Source organism: Eleginops maclovinus, chromosome 2 (genome assembly GCF_036324505.1).
Source record: "Eleginops maclovinus isolate JMC-PN-2008 ecotype Puerto Natales chromosome 2, JC_Emac_rtc_rv5, whole genome shotgun sequence".
NCBI classification, from domain to species: domain Eukaryota; kingdom Metazoa; phylum Chordata; class Actinopteri; order Perciformes; family Eleginopidae; genus Eleginops; species Eleginops maclovinus.
Window position 1 is genome coordinate 19,535,427 of NC_086350.1, and position 19,897 is coordinate 19,555,323.

General features: G+C 38.3%; 1 protein-coding gene across 1 annotated transcript; it reads right to left on the reverse strand.

Annotated features, from left to right (window-relative positions):
* Positions 1–2: 2 nt before the first annotated feature.
* On the reverse strand, positions 3–18,830 carry cracr2aa (calcium release activated channel regulator 2Aa). The gene is made up of 18 exons (XM_063905216.1): positions 18,705–18,830; positions 15,653–16,046; positions 13,177–13,288; positions 12,903–13,092; positions 10,326–10,472; positions 10,101–10,191; positions 9,904–9,999; positions 7,446–7,633; positions 6,581–6,652; positions 6,002–6,047; positions 5,763–5,839; positions 5,251–5,602; positions 4,934–5,066; positions 4,310–4,391; positions 3,408–3,522; positions 2,655–2,756; positions 2,382–2,458; positions 3–1,250 (listed from the first exon to the last, which is right to left on the reverse strand). Exons 2-18 carry the CDS (start codon positions 15,851–15,853, stop codon positions 1,160–1,162), a joined length of 2,172 nt encoding a protein of 723 aa, XP_063761286.1. The 5' UTR covers positions 15,854–16,046; positions 18,705–18,830; the 3' UTR covers positions 3–1,159.
* Positions 18,831–19,897: the final 1,067 nt, after the last annotated feature.

Sequence of the window (19,897 nt, forward strand, 5' to 3'; positions counted from 1 at the left end):
TATTAACATTAACATTTCTTTATTTTGTATGTATTGACATGTTTATATTTACATTAAAGTGAAGTGCAATACACTGGCAGTAGTGGAGCACTATAAGTGACCATAGTGCAATACCAAGGAGCAAAGTCTGAACTTCTTTTACTAAAACCCTTCAGAATTGAAGTTATAGTGACACCATTTTCATAAAATAGTTGGCACGGTGGCATATCAAAGTGAAATGAAATAAGATATATATGTTCTAAGGGGAAAACACAGTACTGAGCCAATATCCCAACTAACTAAAATATTCAGAATTGTGCAGCAAAACGGACAACTAAATATCAATATTAATGAAAAGGCTATAAATTAACTCAAAAGACGGTCAAAAGGGGCAAAAATTACAACATTTGAGTTGTTTTCTAGTTTAAACTATAAATTGTTTTTTATTTATTGAGGACATTTCTGCCGTGCTGCATGAAAGTGGTTTGTTATTACTTTATACAGACAGACAAAATCTAAAAACCCCCGTGCCATATCCTGCAGTGGCAAATGGCACAACTAAACCTGGCCCTAATAATTAAATCAACACCTCACTGTCACACACTGTAAACCTAAAACCATCACTAAGGTAGTGTTCACTGCGAGTTTGTGTCACAATGCATTTAACTGTTGTTGACTTCTGTCTTTATACAAAGGTGAACAGCTCAAAAAATACACATAACACTGGATGAAAACATTAATATATAAAGAAACACAGGTGATGTATAAAGTGTCCTCGGAAGCTAAATAAATATTTGAGATTCGCAGTCCGAATATCGTACATTAAAAAAGTATTCGACTCAGAAAGGTCTCAGTACAACTTACATTTGTTCAGTTGTTCATATAAACATATATGTTTTTTAATTTTCTTACATTGTTCTGACTAATATTATTATTGAGTATATCTTCCTGCAATTTGAGGTTATTTTCACACAACCTGGCTAAACACGGACGGTTTAAAAAGTGCAATAACGTACAGACAGTATTAATTCTGGTGTTGTGTTTACCCGGAGCGGCACACGGTGGAAGACAGTGAGGAGTTGTGCTGACTTTCACCATGATGTGTCCTCAGTGGTCACTCTGTCCCTGTGTATCTGAGTAAAGGGTAGTGCTTCTGTGTGTGTGTTAGCAGTGTTTACTGTTAGCAGCAGGATCTCTTCTTCTCTGAGGGCCCGCCGTCGACCAGCTGCACCGTTTTCTCCTTCTCTCGGTCCTCCTGCTCCTTCAGGATCCTGAGAGTCGAGAGAGGTATAAACAAATGAAGAGGGGGACGTTTTGCAGCTGCGACTGCTCCTGCATATACTTCAGTTGTACTTTGTCTTTATAACCCTGCAGGGTCTTCATTTCTCACTGGGGATAAGCTGCCACTATCCCTGAGTATGAATCATGCATATGTGCATTATGTTGTTTTGACACAGCATGGAGTAACGTTGACAGTAGAATTATGAAGTAAAGCAGTAATTGAGAATAAAGGAAGCATGTCGAATATTATCATTTATTTGATTTATAGAAAAACACTGACAATCTAACACAAAGACAGAATTTGAAGGGTCCCTACAGCTTAAAATAAATAGCATTTAGGATTTTAAACACATTTTAAAATACACTAGGAAAGAAAATATATTGAGACCAACTTAAAAATTACCAAATTGAAAAAAATAAACATCAATTGCATGTTGAGGTCCAATCAATTACTGCGGAAAAACCATTGTGTCTTGAAAACAAAGCTTCAGTCTTGCTGTGAAATCTGTGTTTTAAAGCCAACTTTTATTGAAAATGCAGATACCTATTATTGTACCAGCTGAAAGCATACAGCCCCAACAGAATATGAGTCGTTGACTCCAATATCCTGATCTGCGTGACACGAATCAAAAGGCCTTGGTAAATTAATTAAATATATATATATATGGAGATTTGAAATTGCATTTCCGACCAAAAGAGAGATTCATTAATTCCTACTTCCTACCTCCTATAGTGCATTGTGCACCTCAGACTATTAAGAATCGGAATCAGCATTGTTTTAATTACCAAGTAGGTTTACACATACAAGGAATTTGCTTTGGTTTGTGGTGTATACGAAGACACAGAAAGAACAATACGTGGCAAAACAAAATTAAATAAAAATAGGACTGGAATGACAGTGATTAAAACTATTATTTTAAGACTGATATCAAAATCAACAATAGTATAATAAAACCGCTGAAACACATTAATAGCGACTCCTTTATCGTGTGATCCTGGAACCAGCTGATAAGAAAAAGTGTATTTTGCCTCGGACACAGAACAATTTCAATATTTGTCTCTCTACAGTATGAAATGCCTTACTTCAATACACACACACAAAGGTCATACATTTTGCTCACCTGGCTAAATGAATCATGGACTCCACCACATTGTGTCCGCTGCACGCACTGCACTCATAGAAGGTCATTTGGCAGTCCTATAAAAGAGGCAGACCGTGAGCACAGTGATCAAGTTTAAAGTCATTTTTGTTCTAATAGTGGCAAAAGTTCACAGAAAAAAAACCATCATTCCTCATGTAACATTTTAGTCTTGCATAGTTCTTTACAGTCACCATAGAAACTAGACTACACACCAGGAGTCGAAAGCTTAGTGGATAAAATCAACAAACTGACCTTGGCTAATCTTTCGCCCACTCCTTTTTGAACTTGTCTCTTGATTTCTTTGTCCGTTTTGTTTGCCAAGAGCATGATGGGGATGTCTTCACCTGTGCCCTCCTGTGAGAGAAGGTAATCAAAGAGAACCGACTCAAAGAAACTGATATTAAAAGAATCTTTTGCAGCTTAATTTTTTTTAAATCTTTTGCAGCTTAAAGACAAGGCCATCAACTTCCCTGTCGCTATTATAGCTATTATATTATATATGTCCTCCCCAATGGGAAACCACAAGCATTGCTGAGAACATTCAGCGACCGACCTTCAATTTTTATATTTCTTATACTATGAAATAGTTTCTCAACATTGACACACTATGTTTTTTTTAACTCTGCTTAACCTTCCTGTTGTCCTTGGGTAAAATCTGACCCGTTCATAAATGTGTTTATGTCCGGATAAAGGTTTATGTTATGTTAGTGCCAGGAGATAACATATATTATGAGGTATTATCAGGTTTTGGGTTTCATTCAAATTTATAGCATCTGTGGTGAATTTAGTAAAATCCTTACAATTTTTCTCAGAAATTAGGTTTGATTTTAGGTGATTATTTATACTGTTTGCTTCTTAAAGAATCAAACCGGGAGGACAAAAGTTGATAGGAATACAACACAAGGGTTAAGTCAGTAATCGGAATTAAAAAAAGTAAAACCCAGCCGTTGGTCCAGCTTGTTGTATTTGAATGTGTGCAGCTCATCGTGACTGGCAACATCTTACCTTTACATTTGTCAGCCACTGTCTGACCGCTGTGAAGCTCTGCACGGCTGTGATGTCATACATCACAACCACACCGTCAGCCTTGCGAAAGAACTGTTTGGTGATGCTGCGATACCTGCAGGACGGAAATACACGGGAAGTGTTGAGTTTCCATTTCAAATGTACGACTCGCAAAAACACAGGAATATTGTCTTCACATATGAACTGACTGAGGTGGATTATGTCACAAATGCAAACCTCAACTCTTAAAAAAAGGAAAATATTTGATTCAACAGGAATTCAGAACATTTAAACACACTGTTGTAAAAGAAAGTAGTGGCGCAGATGGACTGTGTCACAGTGCCACAACTAAGGCAAAATTAGTGGTCCACTGAGCCCTCTAAAAGACCCACTGAATTCAGTCATTTGATTGGTCTAGTGAAATAATCCTTCTATCTGGCCTATTGAATTGAGCCGTTTGATAGAATTACTTGTTTCAATGAGCCTAATCCAGCTCTATGATTGGTCCATTAAGCCCTCTGAAAGGACCGTTTTGGTGAGCTTGAAAATTGGTGATATAAAGAGAAAATTAGGCTCCAATGATCCCAATGGGTCTATAGAAACTCTTTGATGATATTGCATGCATTTAGCTTAGCTCTTAGTTGCGTTTTGATTTTCCTACACCAATACTAGCACTATTGAAAATTGGTGGCTTCTCTCCAATTCTTGTCATGTGCCAGAGTATTTACACACAGCAGAACCTGCAATTAATTGTCTAATAGTTGAATCATTAAACTCCCCTGAGTTATAGCTGATTGGGATGATTAAGAGCATTTGTTTTATCCGAATTTCACTTCAAAAGTAGGATTCTGTTGCTACATGAGACCCAATGTCCCAATGTTCTCATTGTGTTGATGCCTCACCTCTCCTGTCCTGCTGTATCCCATAACTGCAGTGCCACCTGGCTGTTGTCCACAATAATTGTCTTTACACTGTAATCTATACCTGCGCACGCACACGCACACGCACACGCACACACACACACACACACACACACACACACACACACACACACACACACACACACACACACACACGTTAGTCAGCACATTTAATTTGAATATAGTTTACTATGAACTGTTATTACAACACTGAACAAACCTTATTTATTAGTACCAATATACTAATATATACCTTGACAGCAAGTCCTCTGATTGTTGCATAATTTCAAAGTCACATATTATAAGGGTTAAGTTTGTGTTGAAGACAAAAAGTTGAGATTAATGGAAGAAAGGAAGAAATTGAAACTAGACCTTTTTTGTTGAAAGTCCAGAGCACAATTGAATTTAAGAGTTAATCTCAAAGGATTAACTAAACATTTTGTAAGCAGTGTTTTAAAGCTTTTTATTTTATCTTTTTATTATTATTTTTTTATCAAAATGTAATCTTCAGAAGGCTCCAAAGAATTAAGTTGAAAGATTTATTCTCTACACAGGTGTTGCCTTTGCTCCATAAACAAGTGATTGTGTGCTGTATTCTGTACGTACCGACAGTGGCACAAGTGCCTGGGTGGAAGCTATCGTCACAAAATCTCCGTAGGAGGGACGTCTTTCCCACACTGGAGTTCCCGACCAGGACAATCTTGAAGAGGCGGTCTGGCGGCGAAGGACCGCCTTCCTCCTGTAGAACAGGAGGCATGGTAACAGAGATTAAACACATTTTATGGGATTAATATAAAAAGGAGTTAAATTGCTGACACCTATATTTGTAAAGAGGGCTATAACAGGAGCAAACATAATGAGGGATTTAACGGGTCTCCTCCCCGTAGACTGACTCCTGAAAATGAATATGTCCACATTCTTACAGTTATGCTGGTTTCTTTGCCAACAGGCTGACCCCTTGGAGATGTGGGGGTTTCCCTTTCCTCCACATGTGCCTTCGTCTTTTGTAGCAGGGCAGAAGACGCTCCCGGGTAAATATCGCTCATCACCAAGTCTATATTCTCCTCATTGTCAGAGGCCTCCTCTTCTTCACTGCACTCCTGAAGAGGAGTTTGGAATGGACAGTCATTCTGGAGTAAGCTAGGGAGGGGGTCTTCCTCGATGGAGATGATCCTCTGGAGGTGTCCTCTTGTGTCCGCTATGCCGTAGGACTGGCTTGACCCGTTGGCTAGGTTGTGCTTCGCAGAGCTGGTGGTCATCTCCTCCTCATCCTCACTGCAGATAGGGAGTAACATTATAGCTAATTGAAAGAACACAGATCCAATACTTGGGAGAAAAACAGAGGATGTACTGTAAAAAAATGTGTTCCATTCGACACAATTGAGACAAAGGCTTATCACATTTAAATGTCATTTATAACTTAGTGACTGTTTACCTTTTGAAGTAGTTTGTATGTTTCAGAACACTCATTGAAGGCCTCAGACTTGGTGTTTTCCTATAATTCTTTGGATTCTGCAGAAATGAAAAACACGATGTAGGTTGAATCCTAAATTTGTTATTCTGGGCTCTGGTTAAGAAGACATCTGTTGTCTATTTATTACCATGTTCAAATGAAAACACCAAAACTGCATTTAGGAAGGTATATTATTTCCACAAACAACAACTAGCTCATACCTGAAAGCATATGTCCTTTTCATCCCGTAAATGTTTGTTCATTTCCCTGGAAACATCAAAGAAAGAAACATTTGACATTTTTAATTGGATGTAAACATTTTTTATTTACAACCAATTCTGAATATTGTGTTACTGGCCAAAGTCAATTTAATTTAAATGCTATAGCTAATTGACTGTTAAGCTTAATATTTTCTGAAAAGAAGCCAAGTATTCCTTGTACATTTGTTTGGAAATCTTGCCTTGTACTGTCTACTAAACAGAGTTGAATTACTAAGATGTTACTATTTTTGGTTGAGTGATACTGTTTTGTCATATTTCCAACTAAGAACACGTAACGTCTGAACAGCAGTGATTAACTCTTTTTAAAATGAAACAACAAGTGGGGTAAAATAAAAAAAAATAAAAAAACAATTTGTTTCACTTTGAGTACGGAGTCAATAGATGACAAGGTTATCCTAAAAGAGTGAATTTTGCTAAATAATATCCAATAATTAGGCTTTATGATATGAAACCACATGATGAATATAAATGTCTCTTTTTTTTTTTGGTGCCAGTAGAGCTGCCACTCTGGATCCTTACCTCAAAAGGTCCAGTTGTTTGAGGAGGCTTGTTCGCTCTCTCTGCAGCCCCTCAGTCAGTCTGTATACTTCACTGTATTAAACAAAAACCCATCCTCTATTACAAAGACATATATTTATAGAATGTGTTGTGGTAACAATTTGTTAGACAAACCCACCCACAGCACAGAAAGAGATACCGAGAAACATTAAAAAAAAGATTCATTGTGGATAGCAACTCGACTTGCCAAGTTTTGCTGCCTCCCAAGTACTACTGCAAGAATGAGTCAGCATTTTTACTTCACTTTCCTCAAGTACATTTCTGAATGTATTTTGGGGTTAGAAGCCTGAACTACGTTTCTGTGGTCTGGGGTTAACACAAACGTAAGATATTTTAATATTCAGTTATTTGGAAAAAAATATGTCAGTAAAGCCTTACTCATGTACCCGCTATGGGACGAATAAAGGATTTCTGATACTCGATCATTTTACAATCATTATATATCTTTAAAATATTGTTGCTAAGAAGTCACTGAATGAGACTATTCCACTTTTTTATCTTTGGCTATTGCATTTTTTTTCACCTACTAAATTCTGAGGATTATCTTGATATATGAAATAAAATAAAAGTATCATACTGTAAACTTTTATTTGCCTCAGAGCTAATTACCTGATATAATCTCAAATGTAAATGAAAAAAGCGAATTGGTTTTTCATCCAGTGCGATGCTAACGTTTGGGTTGGCCTGATGCAGCACTCTATTTATTGTTGCAAAAACAAGTGATGGTAACCTGACCAATGAGCAAAAAAACAATCAATTGAGAGGCCAAATAATCAGGGCAGGAGTTATGAAGGAGCCTGAGTGAGTAAGCATAGATATAACTCACATCTCCTTCTCCTCATGAAGCCGTGTGGACTGCTCCTGCAGCAGACTCAGCTGATCCTGAGCCAGCATCAGTTCCTGGCTGGTGTGCTCCAGCTCCCGGGCTAACTCGTCATTCGTGTGCTTCAGCTTCACGTTCTCCACCTTGGTGTCATGTTGTTCAGAGTGAAGATCCTGGCACTGATGCTCCAACTGGTGAAAAAATGGAACCAAGGTAAGTACAAATATTTGGGGATTTATTTGGTTTAGATTCAATTCTTGTTAACGAGCAAACCAGAAAAATTGGGTACTTTAAATGAGGCAGTAGTGACTTTTAATTAGATATTAGAAGAGTCTGGTTTATCATTCACTAATTTAGCAATTGTTATTCACATGTTATATTATGTTAGAAGTCCCTCTCATCACACCATATTGTAAATTCAACCTGAAACACTTTATGTGGGGAAAATGTCAGACTTTAGTGCATCCTAGTGGTACACATTCACACTTTGTTATTCAACCAGCATATAGATTCACTTGACTAATTGTATGTGTTGCGGCTATAGGCAGTCCAATTAAAAACGACCGTGAGGAAGCTTAAAACGGGAAGATAAACACTTTGACACGCTCAAAAAAATTGCTCCACTCCTTCGTGCTTCGTTTGAGCATTTATTGTTGGAAAAACAGGTGAAATTACATTATATCCATATGCTTTAATCATGATGGTTTAGAATATACAGTGGACAGATGTTGCAGGATTTCTGTATAAATTGCAGTCAATAGAAAGTTTAGCCTCCTGACTCACCCCCTCTCTTTCCATACAAAACCACACTGAGCAGGTGAGTGCAGCCAGGTTAAACAACAACTGACACCGCCCCAAACTCCAGTGCATGCCCAACACTAATACAAAAAATACCACACAATAAATAGAAACACATTAACACCAAATCTGGCTCCTACAGTATGGAGGTGATGAGACAGCCTTATGTGAAGAAAAAAATACCTTTCAACAGCCGACAGTCTCAACTACCAGATCCGTACTAAATGCTTTTAAACTGTGAGCCTCTTTGCTAATGTATTGAGCGCTTCACAAACACTGGGGAAACATCTGACTTTATTAATTAGAGGTGATAAGGGGCTGTAAAAAAAAAGAAACGTCCTTGTTTGCGTGACCAGATTTAATTTAGTTTACTAATTAGCCTTAAAAGCCTGAGAGCAAGTCTTTAAACGAAGGTGTGACAGAACCTATTAACATCCGGCAGCAGGCGATCAACACACACTGATGAAGTGTAAGCTCAGCAGAGAAGCATCGATTAGACTGCATTCGATAAAACTGACAAAATAACAACTCTATTTAAAGGAGCGTTAAAGGGAGGGCGAGGCTTAAATGCAAGTGGACTCTTTCACAACAGTTGGATAGTGGTAATGACTTTGTTTAGTTGGTTTCCTTTCTGTTTCCACCCATCAAGTAGAGGCGGCTCTACACATCCAGCAGAGTCAGTGTAACATTGCACCTTCAACTTTCACTTAAAAACGGAAGGCTATCAATAAAGTCTTGTAATAACAAAAAACAGGTAAGACTTTTGAGTGACTTTCTATTATTTTGAGAAACTACATCATTATTTTGGGATACTTTTTTTTTTTTTTTACAGTTTGAAGATAAAGACAGTTATAAAGTTATAATTTTCAGATAAGTAGGTATCTTTTTGAAAAGGTTTTCCATAATTGTGGGCACCCGGTCATTATTAAGTAATAAATGTCAGAAATGAAGTCATTATTTGGAGAGAACGTTTATTTTGCTTTAATAATTCTATAGGAGCCATTTATGTGTATTGTGTCAATTTCATTTGTTTATATTTATCTTGCCATATTATTTTGAACACTTGGTGGCGGGGGTTAGCCGTACAGGGTGTATAAATAGGGTCGTGGGTGACTGGAACGGAACAGGACACAGGAGGAGGGAGAGCATACTGTTCTAACCAGACCCGGCAGATGCTCACAGCTACAACACTCATTGGAACATTCAACCTTAGTATTATAAACTCTGAAATAACATCATACTAAACTACATTCGTCGACCGGAAAGCATCTGTTATGTGTCTGCGTCTGGACCACTCTAAACCTCACCTCTGAAGGAATGGCAAACAGCATTAAGGACATTTGTACATCAAAATTGCGATTACAAATTCCTTACTTTGCATATATGTGCAAAATGAAGCTTCAATATAAAATGTTTGGTACTCGAATAATCCTTAAATGGTTGAGAACATATATTTCTAGTGCACTGGGCACCCAGATCTTTCATTTTGTCATATGATGACAAATTTAAAAAAGGAGTTGATGCTGCACAGGTACGAAATCACTTCATTTGTTTATTTACAGCACTCTGTTTTCTGTCCTCTTTATGTGTATCTGTAATGCTGCTCATAGACTGTGAACTGCAGCGCACTGTTTGTGAAATCATACACCTCTGTCTCACTCACCTTTCTCTGCTTCTGAAAGAGCTGTTCTAGCTCCTTCTCCTTACTGGACAGCTGCAGCTCCAGGTCCTGACTGCGACTCAGGAAGCGCTCATAGTCCTTAATGTGTAGGAATAAAAAAAGGACACAGGGCAAGGGTGGTGAGGAAGAAGATGTGCAGTGATTTATAACAACACAAGAACAACTGTTTGAAACAGTACCTGCAGCACAATCCTGTCTTTTTCACTTTTTATTTGCTGCTCCATTTCCTCATAAAGGCGCTGGATCTCATTATCGTGTGTTGCTGATTTCCTGTACGGATAAAAGTCAGACAAAACGAGTGCGTAGAAGTGAACAACTGCCTTGATGAAGTCACTTCAATTCCTACTGTAAAGTTTTGAATGACCCTGTTGATATGAACAAAGATGTGACCCACCCCCCCTGACCTTTTGAGAGCGTTCTCCATCTCACTCTTCTCCTGGGTTGCCTCTATGATCTTAGATGTCACTCTGGACAGGAAGTCCTCAAAATTGGATAAAAGGTGAGGTTCGTCTCTGCGCAGCGTGGCCCACAGACTGCGCACCTCGGCAGGACTAAGGGGACAGAATGTAGAAGCAGAGGTAACCAAGTGCAGCATCAAACTCACTTTCTTATATTTGCAGTCTTTGTCAGGAGGTTCTTTGAGAAATGTACTTTCCTTTTAATAGAAGGAAAATCAAGGATATGGGTGGAAAATCTACCACAGCAACACATACTAATATATAGAGGCAGCAGCTCGAGTACAAGATGAGTTCATGTGTTTTTAAGGACATGATGTTCGTTGCCTTGAGAAATCAATTGATATATGGAGTAAAAATCTTAAACTTCTGTCATAATAATAATAATAATAATTGTACAAAATCTTTATTTGTAGAGCACTTCTCAAATACTAGGTGCAGCTGAAAGTCCTTTAACAACATGGCACACATCACACATTTAATCAGAGAACAAGAACATTGAATAAAGGTCCTTTTTGCAGCATAAAAAAACATAATATAATAACTGAAGGAACACAACGAGGTAAAAATAATATGACAATAATCAAGTAATAATGATCCTAAAGTTCACAACGGATGACCCGTCTTAGAAAAGAAAAGAAGACATAATTCAAAATGAATAAATGCAATAAAATATTTTTTAAATATAAAAGAAATACAAAAAAAAAAAAACAATAGCAACAAATATACTGTAATAATAATGATTAAAGGGGAATATAATACACAGCTAAACCTGATGTTGCATCTCTAAAATGTCCTGGTAGGGTGTTCCAAAGTTTGGGAGCAGAGGGAATAAAAGCTCTTTCACCCAATTTATTTATTTTCAAAAAAGCCTGCTGAAGAGGAACTTAGGGCTCGTCCAGGGACATACAAGGACAGAGAATCAGTGATATATGAGAGTGGCAAATCATTAAGAGCTGTATAAAGGAGTAGAATTATTTCAATCAGAACAATTATTTGCTGTTGTGTGTTCCAGGGGTAACAACACTGAAACACTGGGAATAAACAATAATACAAATACTTAAATAAGCATTTAAATCCAACTATAAAAACTGGGTGATGACAGAAATATAATACCATGTAATTATCTTTCCACAGGAAACGATGTAATGTGCCTGTAAGCTAATATAAGGAAGGAAAAGTCAAACAATTCCCTGAAATCATTTTCAACAGTTACACGTCCTTCAAATCTGGCCGACATCAATATCAGTTAGTCCTGCACGAACTCATCCGATATGAAATGTCAACTGGAGCTAACCAGGTAGGCGGAAGTATGTTGAAATTTGTCATCCACCTCCACCAGCGTTTACTTTTATTGAGTTGTTTGTTAAAGGTGAGTCTAGTCATGCTCTTCATAAGATCCTTTTTTAGGCAAACAGACTTCAACAAGAGCTACAAACGTCCATTTGATATTGAATTGAATGCATTGAATGAATGTAAAAATGATTCACATACGTTTTGTGAAGTGGGACTTAAGTGTGAAGCTTTTTTTCACTGATCCCAATGTTTAATGCTGCATTTCTATGCTTCAAACACCATACTATTAGTAACAGACTGGAATATTGAAGCAGTCACATTACTTAAAGGGGCCCTATGTTGCGTCTCTACTGAGACACGTTACATGCTTTAATGTTCAAAAAGGTCTTTATGTTTCTCATTCTGCCTGTGCTGCAGCTCCTCTTTTCACCCTCTGTCTGAAACCAGAGTCCAGTCTGCTCTGATTGGTTAGCTGGCCGGTTCTGTAACTATTTGTCAACCGCTTAGAGATGTCCTGCCCCTGCAGCCTATCAGGTAGAAATTGTTGGACTGCTATCCAATAGAAGTGCAGGTGTTACAGTGATGTCCTTATGTTATTAAAGGTTGTTATTTGTTATTAGAGCAGTGGTGGCAAAGTCCATAGGGACTTGGCTTGGGAACTGGAAGGAAGTCCCGGAAAGACCGAGTGCTACCTAGAGGCGTCCCTGAGCTAGGCACCGTTCCCTACACTGCTCCCCGGGCGCCGTACATAATGGCAGCCCACTGCTCCTGACAGTAGGATGGGTCAAATGCAGAGACTTATACATTTCCCCTCTGTGCGACCGATAATAATAAAGGTATTCTGAAGTAAACAAAGGAGTCCAATCGAAGCGTTTCAGGCAGGGGGCGGAGTGTGTGCGACTCCCTCCGGAGGGATCTTTGGGATTTCAGACATTTACATGGACAAAAACCTATATAACAAACTACAGGAAAGGGGAAAAGTGCCCAAAGCAAAACAGGGCCCCTTTAAATAAAGACAGGCAAGGCAGAGATTGCTCACAGGAACGGTTATGCTTGAGAGTGGAAAATTCCAACTCTTGTCTAGTTTGCTCAGCTGATTACAGTCTCAGGGTATGTCGCTTAAAATGTAGTGTAGACTTAAAGCTCACATTAACAAAGTGTGAACTGATATGACGTTGCCTATCACCACAAGGGGTAAACACATGGAACACACGCCCATTCAGCACTCACTCTTCAAAGACGCTGTTTGCCCCGAGGCTCTCCATGAGCATGCCGAAGTGTTTCTCCTCTTCATCCTCGTCTGGTCTCGCCAGGCTCTCCTCCCACTGGGTCTGGTACAGGACCTCTGTCGGGCTTTTACAGGCGTTCTTCTCCCCCATGCCTTCGTCTACAGAAATCTTCTGACCTGATAAAAACGTACCTAGAAAAAAAAGACAGAGTTTAAGTCCACAATCAGACTACTTTCCTGTGTTTTTTTGTTTGTAGAAACAGAAAGAAAACGTACTAAAGCCGGAGGAGAACTCGTCGAGGGTGAGGAATCCATTGCCGTCAGAATCGAGGGTATCAAATACGTTCTCCAACTCCTCCGCACTGAGAGGGAGCTCAGCGTTGAGCCTCTATTTAAAAAGACACAAAGCACAGCTGCTACTGAGAGGAACACTAACCCGACTGTAGCTATAACAACGGCTACGTGAGCCCTAAAAGCACAGTCATTAGTGCAGTAGTTCATCAAGTGAAAAGGAAAAAAATGGTGGTTATTTTTAAAGCTCAGAATTAGACAAAAGTGGCCTCATTTTTCCAAATAGCTTCTATCCTATTCTTATAAGCAATCAACACATTGCTTGACACTCATTAGAGCCACTCACAGCTGGAATCTGTCCAAGCAGCTACAGTTTTTTAGTGATTGACCGCTGGCTGTCCTTCAACACAATATGTTTAGCCCATTATATCAAAAGGGACATGTTTGGCTTTTAATTATTCAATGATTCTAGCTACGTTGTATGCATATGGCATACATGTATGCCAGGTTGTGATATTTTTCTCTCAATTTCTCAAAGTTGAACTTCAGCTCCTATACTATAAATGATAATAATAATCTAAATACACAACTGAATTTAAAAAGAATGGCCCTATTCAAAGACATGAACAATCCCAGCAATGAGTCTACATCATATGAACATGCACTCCGACATATCAGAGTTTTAAATCTATAGCCCTGGCTACAAACTAAACTTTTTTTTTTTACCAGAATGACCCATTTTATAATAATTATCCTACAGGAAAAACATGTGCTGTTTCCTTTTTTCTATAGGGACTATGTTGATGATTGATGGAGCACTTTAATGTTTAGAATTTAAAAAAAGATCAAACTCAGTGTGGTTGCTTAACTGTCCAGTGGGAACTAAGTATTTTGTAAGTTTTTGTGTCTCTCTTATTTTCCTACGATACTGTAATGTTCAGCTGTGAATAAGAAAATATGAAGGACAGATCATCTATTTCTATTTTTATTTTGAGAAAGGGGCAAGTAATACTCCATACTCCTTTTTCGGGTATGGTGTGTTTACAGGGACATGTTTTGTAAATAATTGTTATACATTGAGTTTGTGCATAGCATGAACGGAACATATAAAAATGAAATAAAATGAAATAATCTATATATTCCAGACTGTGAAAAATCTTCCCTCTAACATTATAATATAGAATTGAATTCATAAAAAACAGAGCATTATATAAACAAACAAAAATGTTAAGAATTGTAACCCTTTAAATGCCAATTTGCTTGTTATGATCAGGACTGAATGGTCAAGCAAAAAAACAATCTGTGAAAGTGGAAAACAATATGATTATACAACCGTTTTTGACACAGATAGCAGAGCAACTTGTATTAAGAGAGGACCAGGGTTAAGATAAGTGAGATAATATTTGAGAGACCGCTCCTCCCAAACCAAAGTGACATGACAGAACAGGAACCTCCCGAATAACCATCTGACCAAGACACTAAACTGTTGGATTATTTAGACACAGCCACACCTCTGTTAGCAGCTAGGTTTAATGCTGTGTTTACACTGCTGCAAAATGTTGACCGAGGGACCAGGAAAGGGTAGCATCTGTGTGAGACTATCAGCTGTTCTTGTAAAGTGTGTTATCTGGGCACAACATATCCCTAATGTCAGCAAACAGTAGAATTGTAAAGCTAGTGCATTGGTGGTAGGATTGTGAGTGTGTGGAAATATTGGGACTGCACATAAATGTTAGCAGTGCTTCTCACTGAGCTTCTACAAGCTCTAACGGACGCGAGGAAAGTGTAAAACAGATATAACTAACCGTAACAAGCACTGCTTTTGAGTACTGCATTTACTCTTCAATAACAAATGGTCACATGAATAGATTTTCCTGCTCGCCATCTAATTTCCAAGCCATTATCATAAACACCAGATCAAAAGCTCCCCCTCTGGGTATTTATTCTCCTCGAAGTGAGTCCTACAAGTGCTTCTTCAAAGGATTGGCCGCGCCAGGGATGAATATCCGAGCGAATGTGAATCTGCACAATAATGTGAGTGGAGTAGCTGCATGACAAAGCTTCCGGTGGTCTCTGAGTCTCTTTCATGCCGCTTTGAATAAGGTGCACATGTCCTATCGGTGTCCTGTTAGGCAGCATTAATGAGGGTGCAGACTGTCCCTGAGTTTTATGCTCATTCTGGATGAATAAGCAAGAAAATAATTATGAAAATATGAAAATGATGCCCTGTTCACTGTGGATGCTTAAAACTGGTCCCAACAGCGCTCCGGATTTGTTGTTTAAGTGTCCAGACAAGTGATTAAGCAATGTGTTTCTATTGTTTCCTATGGTAAATAAGCTTCTAACTGTAATCTAAAAGTGAATTATTTAAGTTTTTTTATATTACTTTGATTTAAGATATTTTACACTTCTTTGTAACATTTGTGCAGTTATGGCAGTCCCCTTGCATCAGTACCCTCACCTGCATGTCCCGTCGGTTGATGAAGCCCTTGTTCTCGATGTCGCACATCTGGAAGAACTCGTGGGTTTTCTCCAAAATAGTGTTCTGTCCAACGTCCCCATTCTCGCATTTACCCGCCTCGTCGCCGCTCCCTTGCCTTTGCCATGAAGCTCGGGCCACCGGGCCGTTGGCGGTGGCACGAGGAGCAGGAAAAGTTGCCATGGTATTTGAGAGTTCGTTGATACGAGGCGCTTTTTCCCCTTGTCTGTCACATGAGCAGGGTACACACAGACACAGCTTCGGAGGAAAGAGATCCTGGAGAAGTGGAGCTTCAGGCTTCTCTACATCAGAGGCTCTCACCAATGTCACAGATTGTCATCTCTTAGCAACCGCCTCTTTAATTAGTCGATGAAACCTAGGAGAGAGATGGGAGGAGAGTCTTCAGTTTGAATAAGTACAGCTCCTCGCTCAATAAATGGGTTATAAATATAAAAAGGAGTGTAATGCATTGAAAACCTGATATTATACAAAATATAAGGTCTAGAAAAGGAAGCACCTTTGAACTCAATAAATCAGAAAAAAGATACAGTATATAAATGTTTCCTCTGGCGTGCATTTAAAGGAACAGACTTTATATTTGATGAGTTCTATCTATGCCAAAAAAAAGCACTTTTCAATAAATGATGACACAATTTGGGAAAAATATGTTCGATATTATTCTTTCTTGCTCTTTCCGCCATTCATAACACACATTTTCAGTCCGATTTACATTAATTTGTGCAATGTCACACCCTGCGAGCAATACATCTGAGTCCACTGCTGCTCTTCTCCTTTGCTTCAGTTCTGCTGAGACTAATGCCTTTTGACAAGTTGAACCAAAACTCAAAAGAAAGTTGAGGTATGACGAGGAGGGTCTTGTCTGCCTGGAAATATTGACTGATATAACTCACTTAGTGGTGGGTTTCATGGGGACTACAGTTCTACGGGGCAGTGGTGTGGAACACTGCCTTCAGGAGGCCATTGTGCACCGTGAGTCAGCTCAGTCGATTCATGAACAGAAGCATCAGACAGTATGTGAGTGTGTTTATCCAAGCAAATGTAGACTAGTGGGACTGGTATAAGTCAAACAGAAGAAAAAAGACAAGCATGTAGGAGGTGGAAAGAAAGTGGAGAATGCAAGGTGAAAGACATAATACTCACACACACTATAACTCTACACAAATATAATATATGTTTTGCTCATGAAGCTCAGTGAAGCTTTTTTAGTTGATATATTTGATCTGAAATTGATTGAGTGTGTAAGTATCTAGCACTTATATGGAAGTATACTGGAAATAATATATTTATTTATCAAATAATTGTTCTTTAAAAGTCCCTGAATCATTTTGTTCGTCTCAACATTTCTTTATATGTCATGCTTGAAGGTTTGAGACAAAACATTGTGAAACATATTGCAGGCATGACACACATCCCGAGGAAAGTCACAAACCCACAGTGAGCATGAGACAACAGTAAAGCATGAGCGAGGAAATGAGAAAGGGGACTAAGGTGAAGCAGTGAAAGATTGATGTAGTGTTTCTTTTTTCGTCAAGCATACAATTGTAAAATGTACATCTTTTACAGACTCTTCTTTCACAAGTCAGAAGCCATAAAAAGGTTTATGGCTCCTTTGTTTTGTTAAATAATGGTGACAGACAGGTGGCCAGTGACTTCGGACTAGATTAGAAATATATCAGACAATAAAAAAACACTTTTAATACACAGATACTTGTGATGCAACATAAAGACATGATTTAATACTACATTATGTCGGTCTAACGTAACTAAATTGCAATCAAGCATTTGTTAAATGTCATCATTTTCCTTTAGAGCCAACTTTGAAATGCTTTGAAGTACTGCTTTGCATGCAGTTACCTTATCTGTGTCAGGCTATGACATGGAACAGCTGTTACAGCTACAGCACTCACTATTGGCTTAGCAAAACAAGTTCAAACTGAAACTAAAAACAAGCAACAAAATGATGCCAACAAAAAATGGACATAAAATAATTGATAAGGAAGAAAGATAAATAGTCACTTTAATAAAATATGTTGTTCAACAGACATGTTTCTTGTGTTTTAAAAGTTCCCACAGTGCTCATTCACATTGTGGTCAGGCCTACAGAGAGACATATTTAGTTTGTGGTCTATTTGAGGTTTCTGCAAAAACACGTCTTTTCTTTGCACTAAAACAATGGCACTCTTATGTATGTCACTTTCAACAATGGTAAGATTCTGAAAAGCCACACTTAACATCAACCTGTGCCTTCTGCAGTTGAATAAAAAGTTGGTTATATTAATGCTGACAAGAATTTAAAAAAAGGTATAAAGTTAAAAGTAGCAGTAGATTCTCACTAAACCTTATTGCATGATTGAGTTCCAAAAAGATACATTGTGTTGCACAGGTGAAATTAAAGTAGTTGATCATTTTGGGATGTTGCTCGTATAGTGTACGAGTACCCATATAAAATTGGTGTTACACGCTGAAGGTATTTCAGGTATAACAAGTTACTTTAAGTTGTCAAATTAAAAGATACACCACTTCCTGAAGGGAGGTCACAACCATTTCCAACTTTAACAACACTCATCAGCCATCTGTGGTCCTGGAGGAACTGCAATATGTCTTTTAGACCTGTCAAGTAGCCTAATTGTTACATAAGCAATGTCCATATAAAACTAAAAGCTTGCAATATGTAAAAATAAAGCCAGTGGAGAGGCTTGTGATAAGCTATACAATAGTTAGCCAAGGGCAGACAACGGTTTCCAGTTTAACATGCACGTGTAACAAGTTAAAGCGTTCACTTCCTTCCCTGTTATAACTGTATGCTGTTGTGAAACTTCCTGTGCAGCCTGACTGACAATGTAGAGTTAAATAAACCTAAAATAAGATAACGTTAGCTAAGCTATGAAGAACAAGTAGATAGTAGCTGACATTAGGCTACAGCAACAGCAGGAGCACACATGTTTATTAAGCTAAAGTGCTCAACTAAAGTGTTACTTAGTTAAGTTGGGGAACAAAGGTAAACGTTACGTACCGGTCAATGAAAGGTGAAATTAAAGTTGGAGGAATTCATTGCCGTGGTTGGTGTCAGCCGTGTCCGCTTAAGTTGACCTCAGTGTTTACAAGTGAACTGGCGTGAGTGCAGGAATTTCAGTGAGCAGTGACGGAGCAAAGCAAACCTGAGGGAGGGGCTTCAACAAGTCATCGTTGGTAACCATAGCAATGCTACTTATGGAAAGCCATCAGTGCCATAAAACCCCACGGTTTGTATAGGTCTTTCAGTAAACTTAATTGCTTTTGCAAATGTTTAACTTTTTAAAATGCGGCTTTTTACAATGCTTTAAATATTATAAGAAAAGGCAATCTTTTAATTTTTTTAAAATTTCGTAAAACACTTGATTTTATTTTTCAAAACAAGACCAAATTTGTGGTGTAAAAAAAGATCTGCTGTTTAAATTACATTGTGACAATTTGATGTTGGCAGGCATTGTATGAGAACATACAACAAGTCCTAAAAGAGTGAGCATTTCATGAGCTCCCATTCTGCCGTTGTAATTCCAATGACCATCAGATGATGGCAGTAAAAGACCTCTTACGAATTCATTCTCAAAGCATTTCATCCCAAGTTTTATTCACAATAAACTAGTAGACTCATGTTTAATCAGCCGCTTTTTGAAAACGTTATTCCAACATACTGGAGCAGAATTTATACTGTCCATCTGGACAGACAAAGTGTTGTAAATGGCACAGATTAGCCAGTTTATAAAAAAGTGGTTCGAATCTACAGGGGGAACGATTTTATGATGAACCATAAAAATGTGTCTGCTCCATTGCACAGCAGCCAAGCAGGTGTAAAAACTCTCCCAGGCCACGTCTCTTCCAGCATCCCACTTCATGGACTAAAACTACATGTATGTTCCACATGTGTGGCGCCGCGATGATGAGGACCCTTGAGCTTTCACTGTCTCCTCGTCAAGAGACTGATTTGCAGCAAACAGATGCATGCAGGGGCGATTCTCCACAGTTGAGATTTTGGATCCAGATGTAATTACACTTTGGGACACTTACTAATGGTCTTTGGGGTAGCATTTGTTTCTTACATGACTGAAAGCAAACAAAAGTGAGAGAATTGGTGAGAGAATTTTGTATATAATTTACTGGTTTCAAATTCTACAGTCAGTGTTTGGGGTATTTTTTCACAAAGTATTTCTTACAATTGGCTATATG

Excerpts from the sequence above, each read along its gene's own strand:
- cracr2aa (XM_063905216.1), bottom strand. The coding sequence starts at position 15,853 with ATGGCAACTTTTCCTGCTCCTCGTGCCACCGCCAACGGCCCGGTGGCC. Across the intron at positions 13,289-15,652 it reads TCAACCGACGGGACATGCAG|AGGCTCAACGCTGAGCTCCC; the intron begins GTGAGGGTACTG and ends CTTTTTAAATAG. Across the intron at positions 10,473-12,902 it reads GCAAACAGCGTCTTTGAAGA|TCCTGCCGAGGTGCGCAGTC; the intron begins GTGAGTGCTGAA and ends CTGTCCCCTTAG.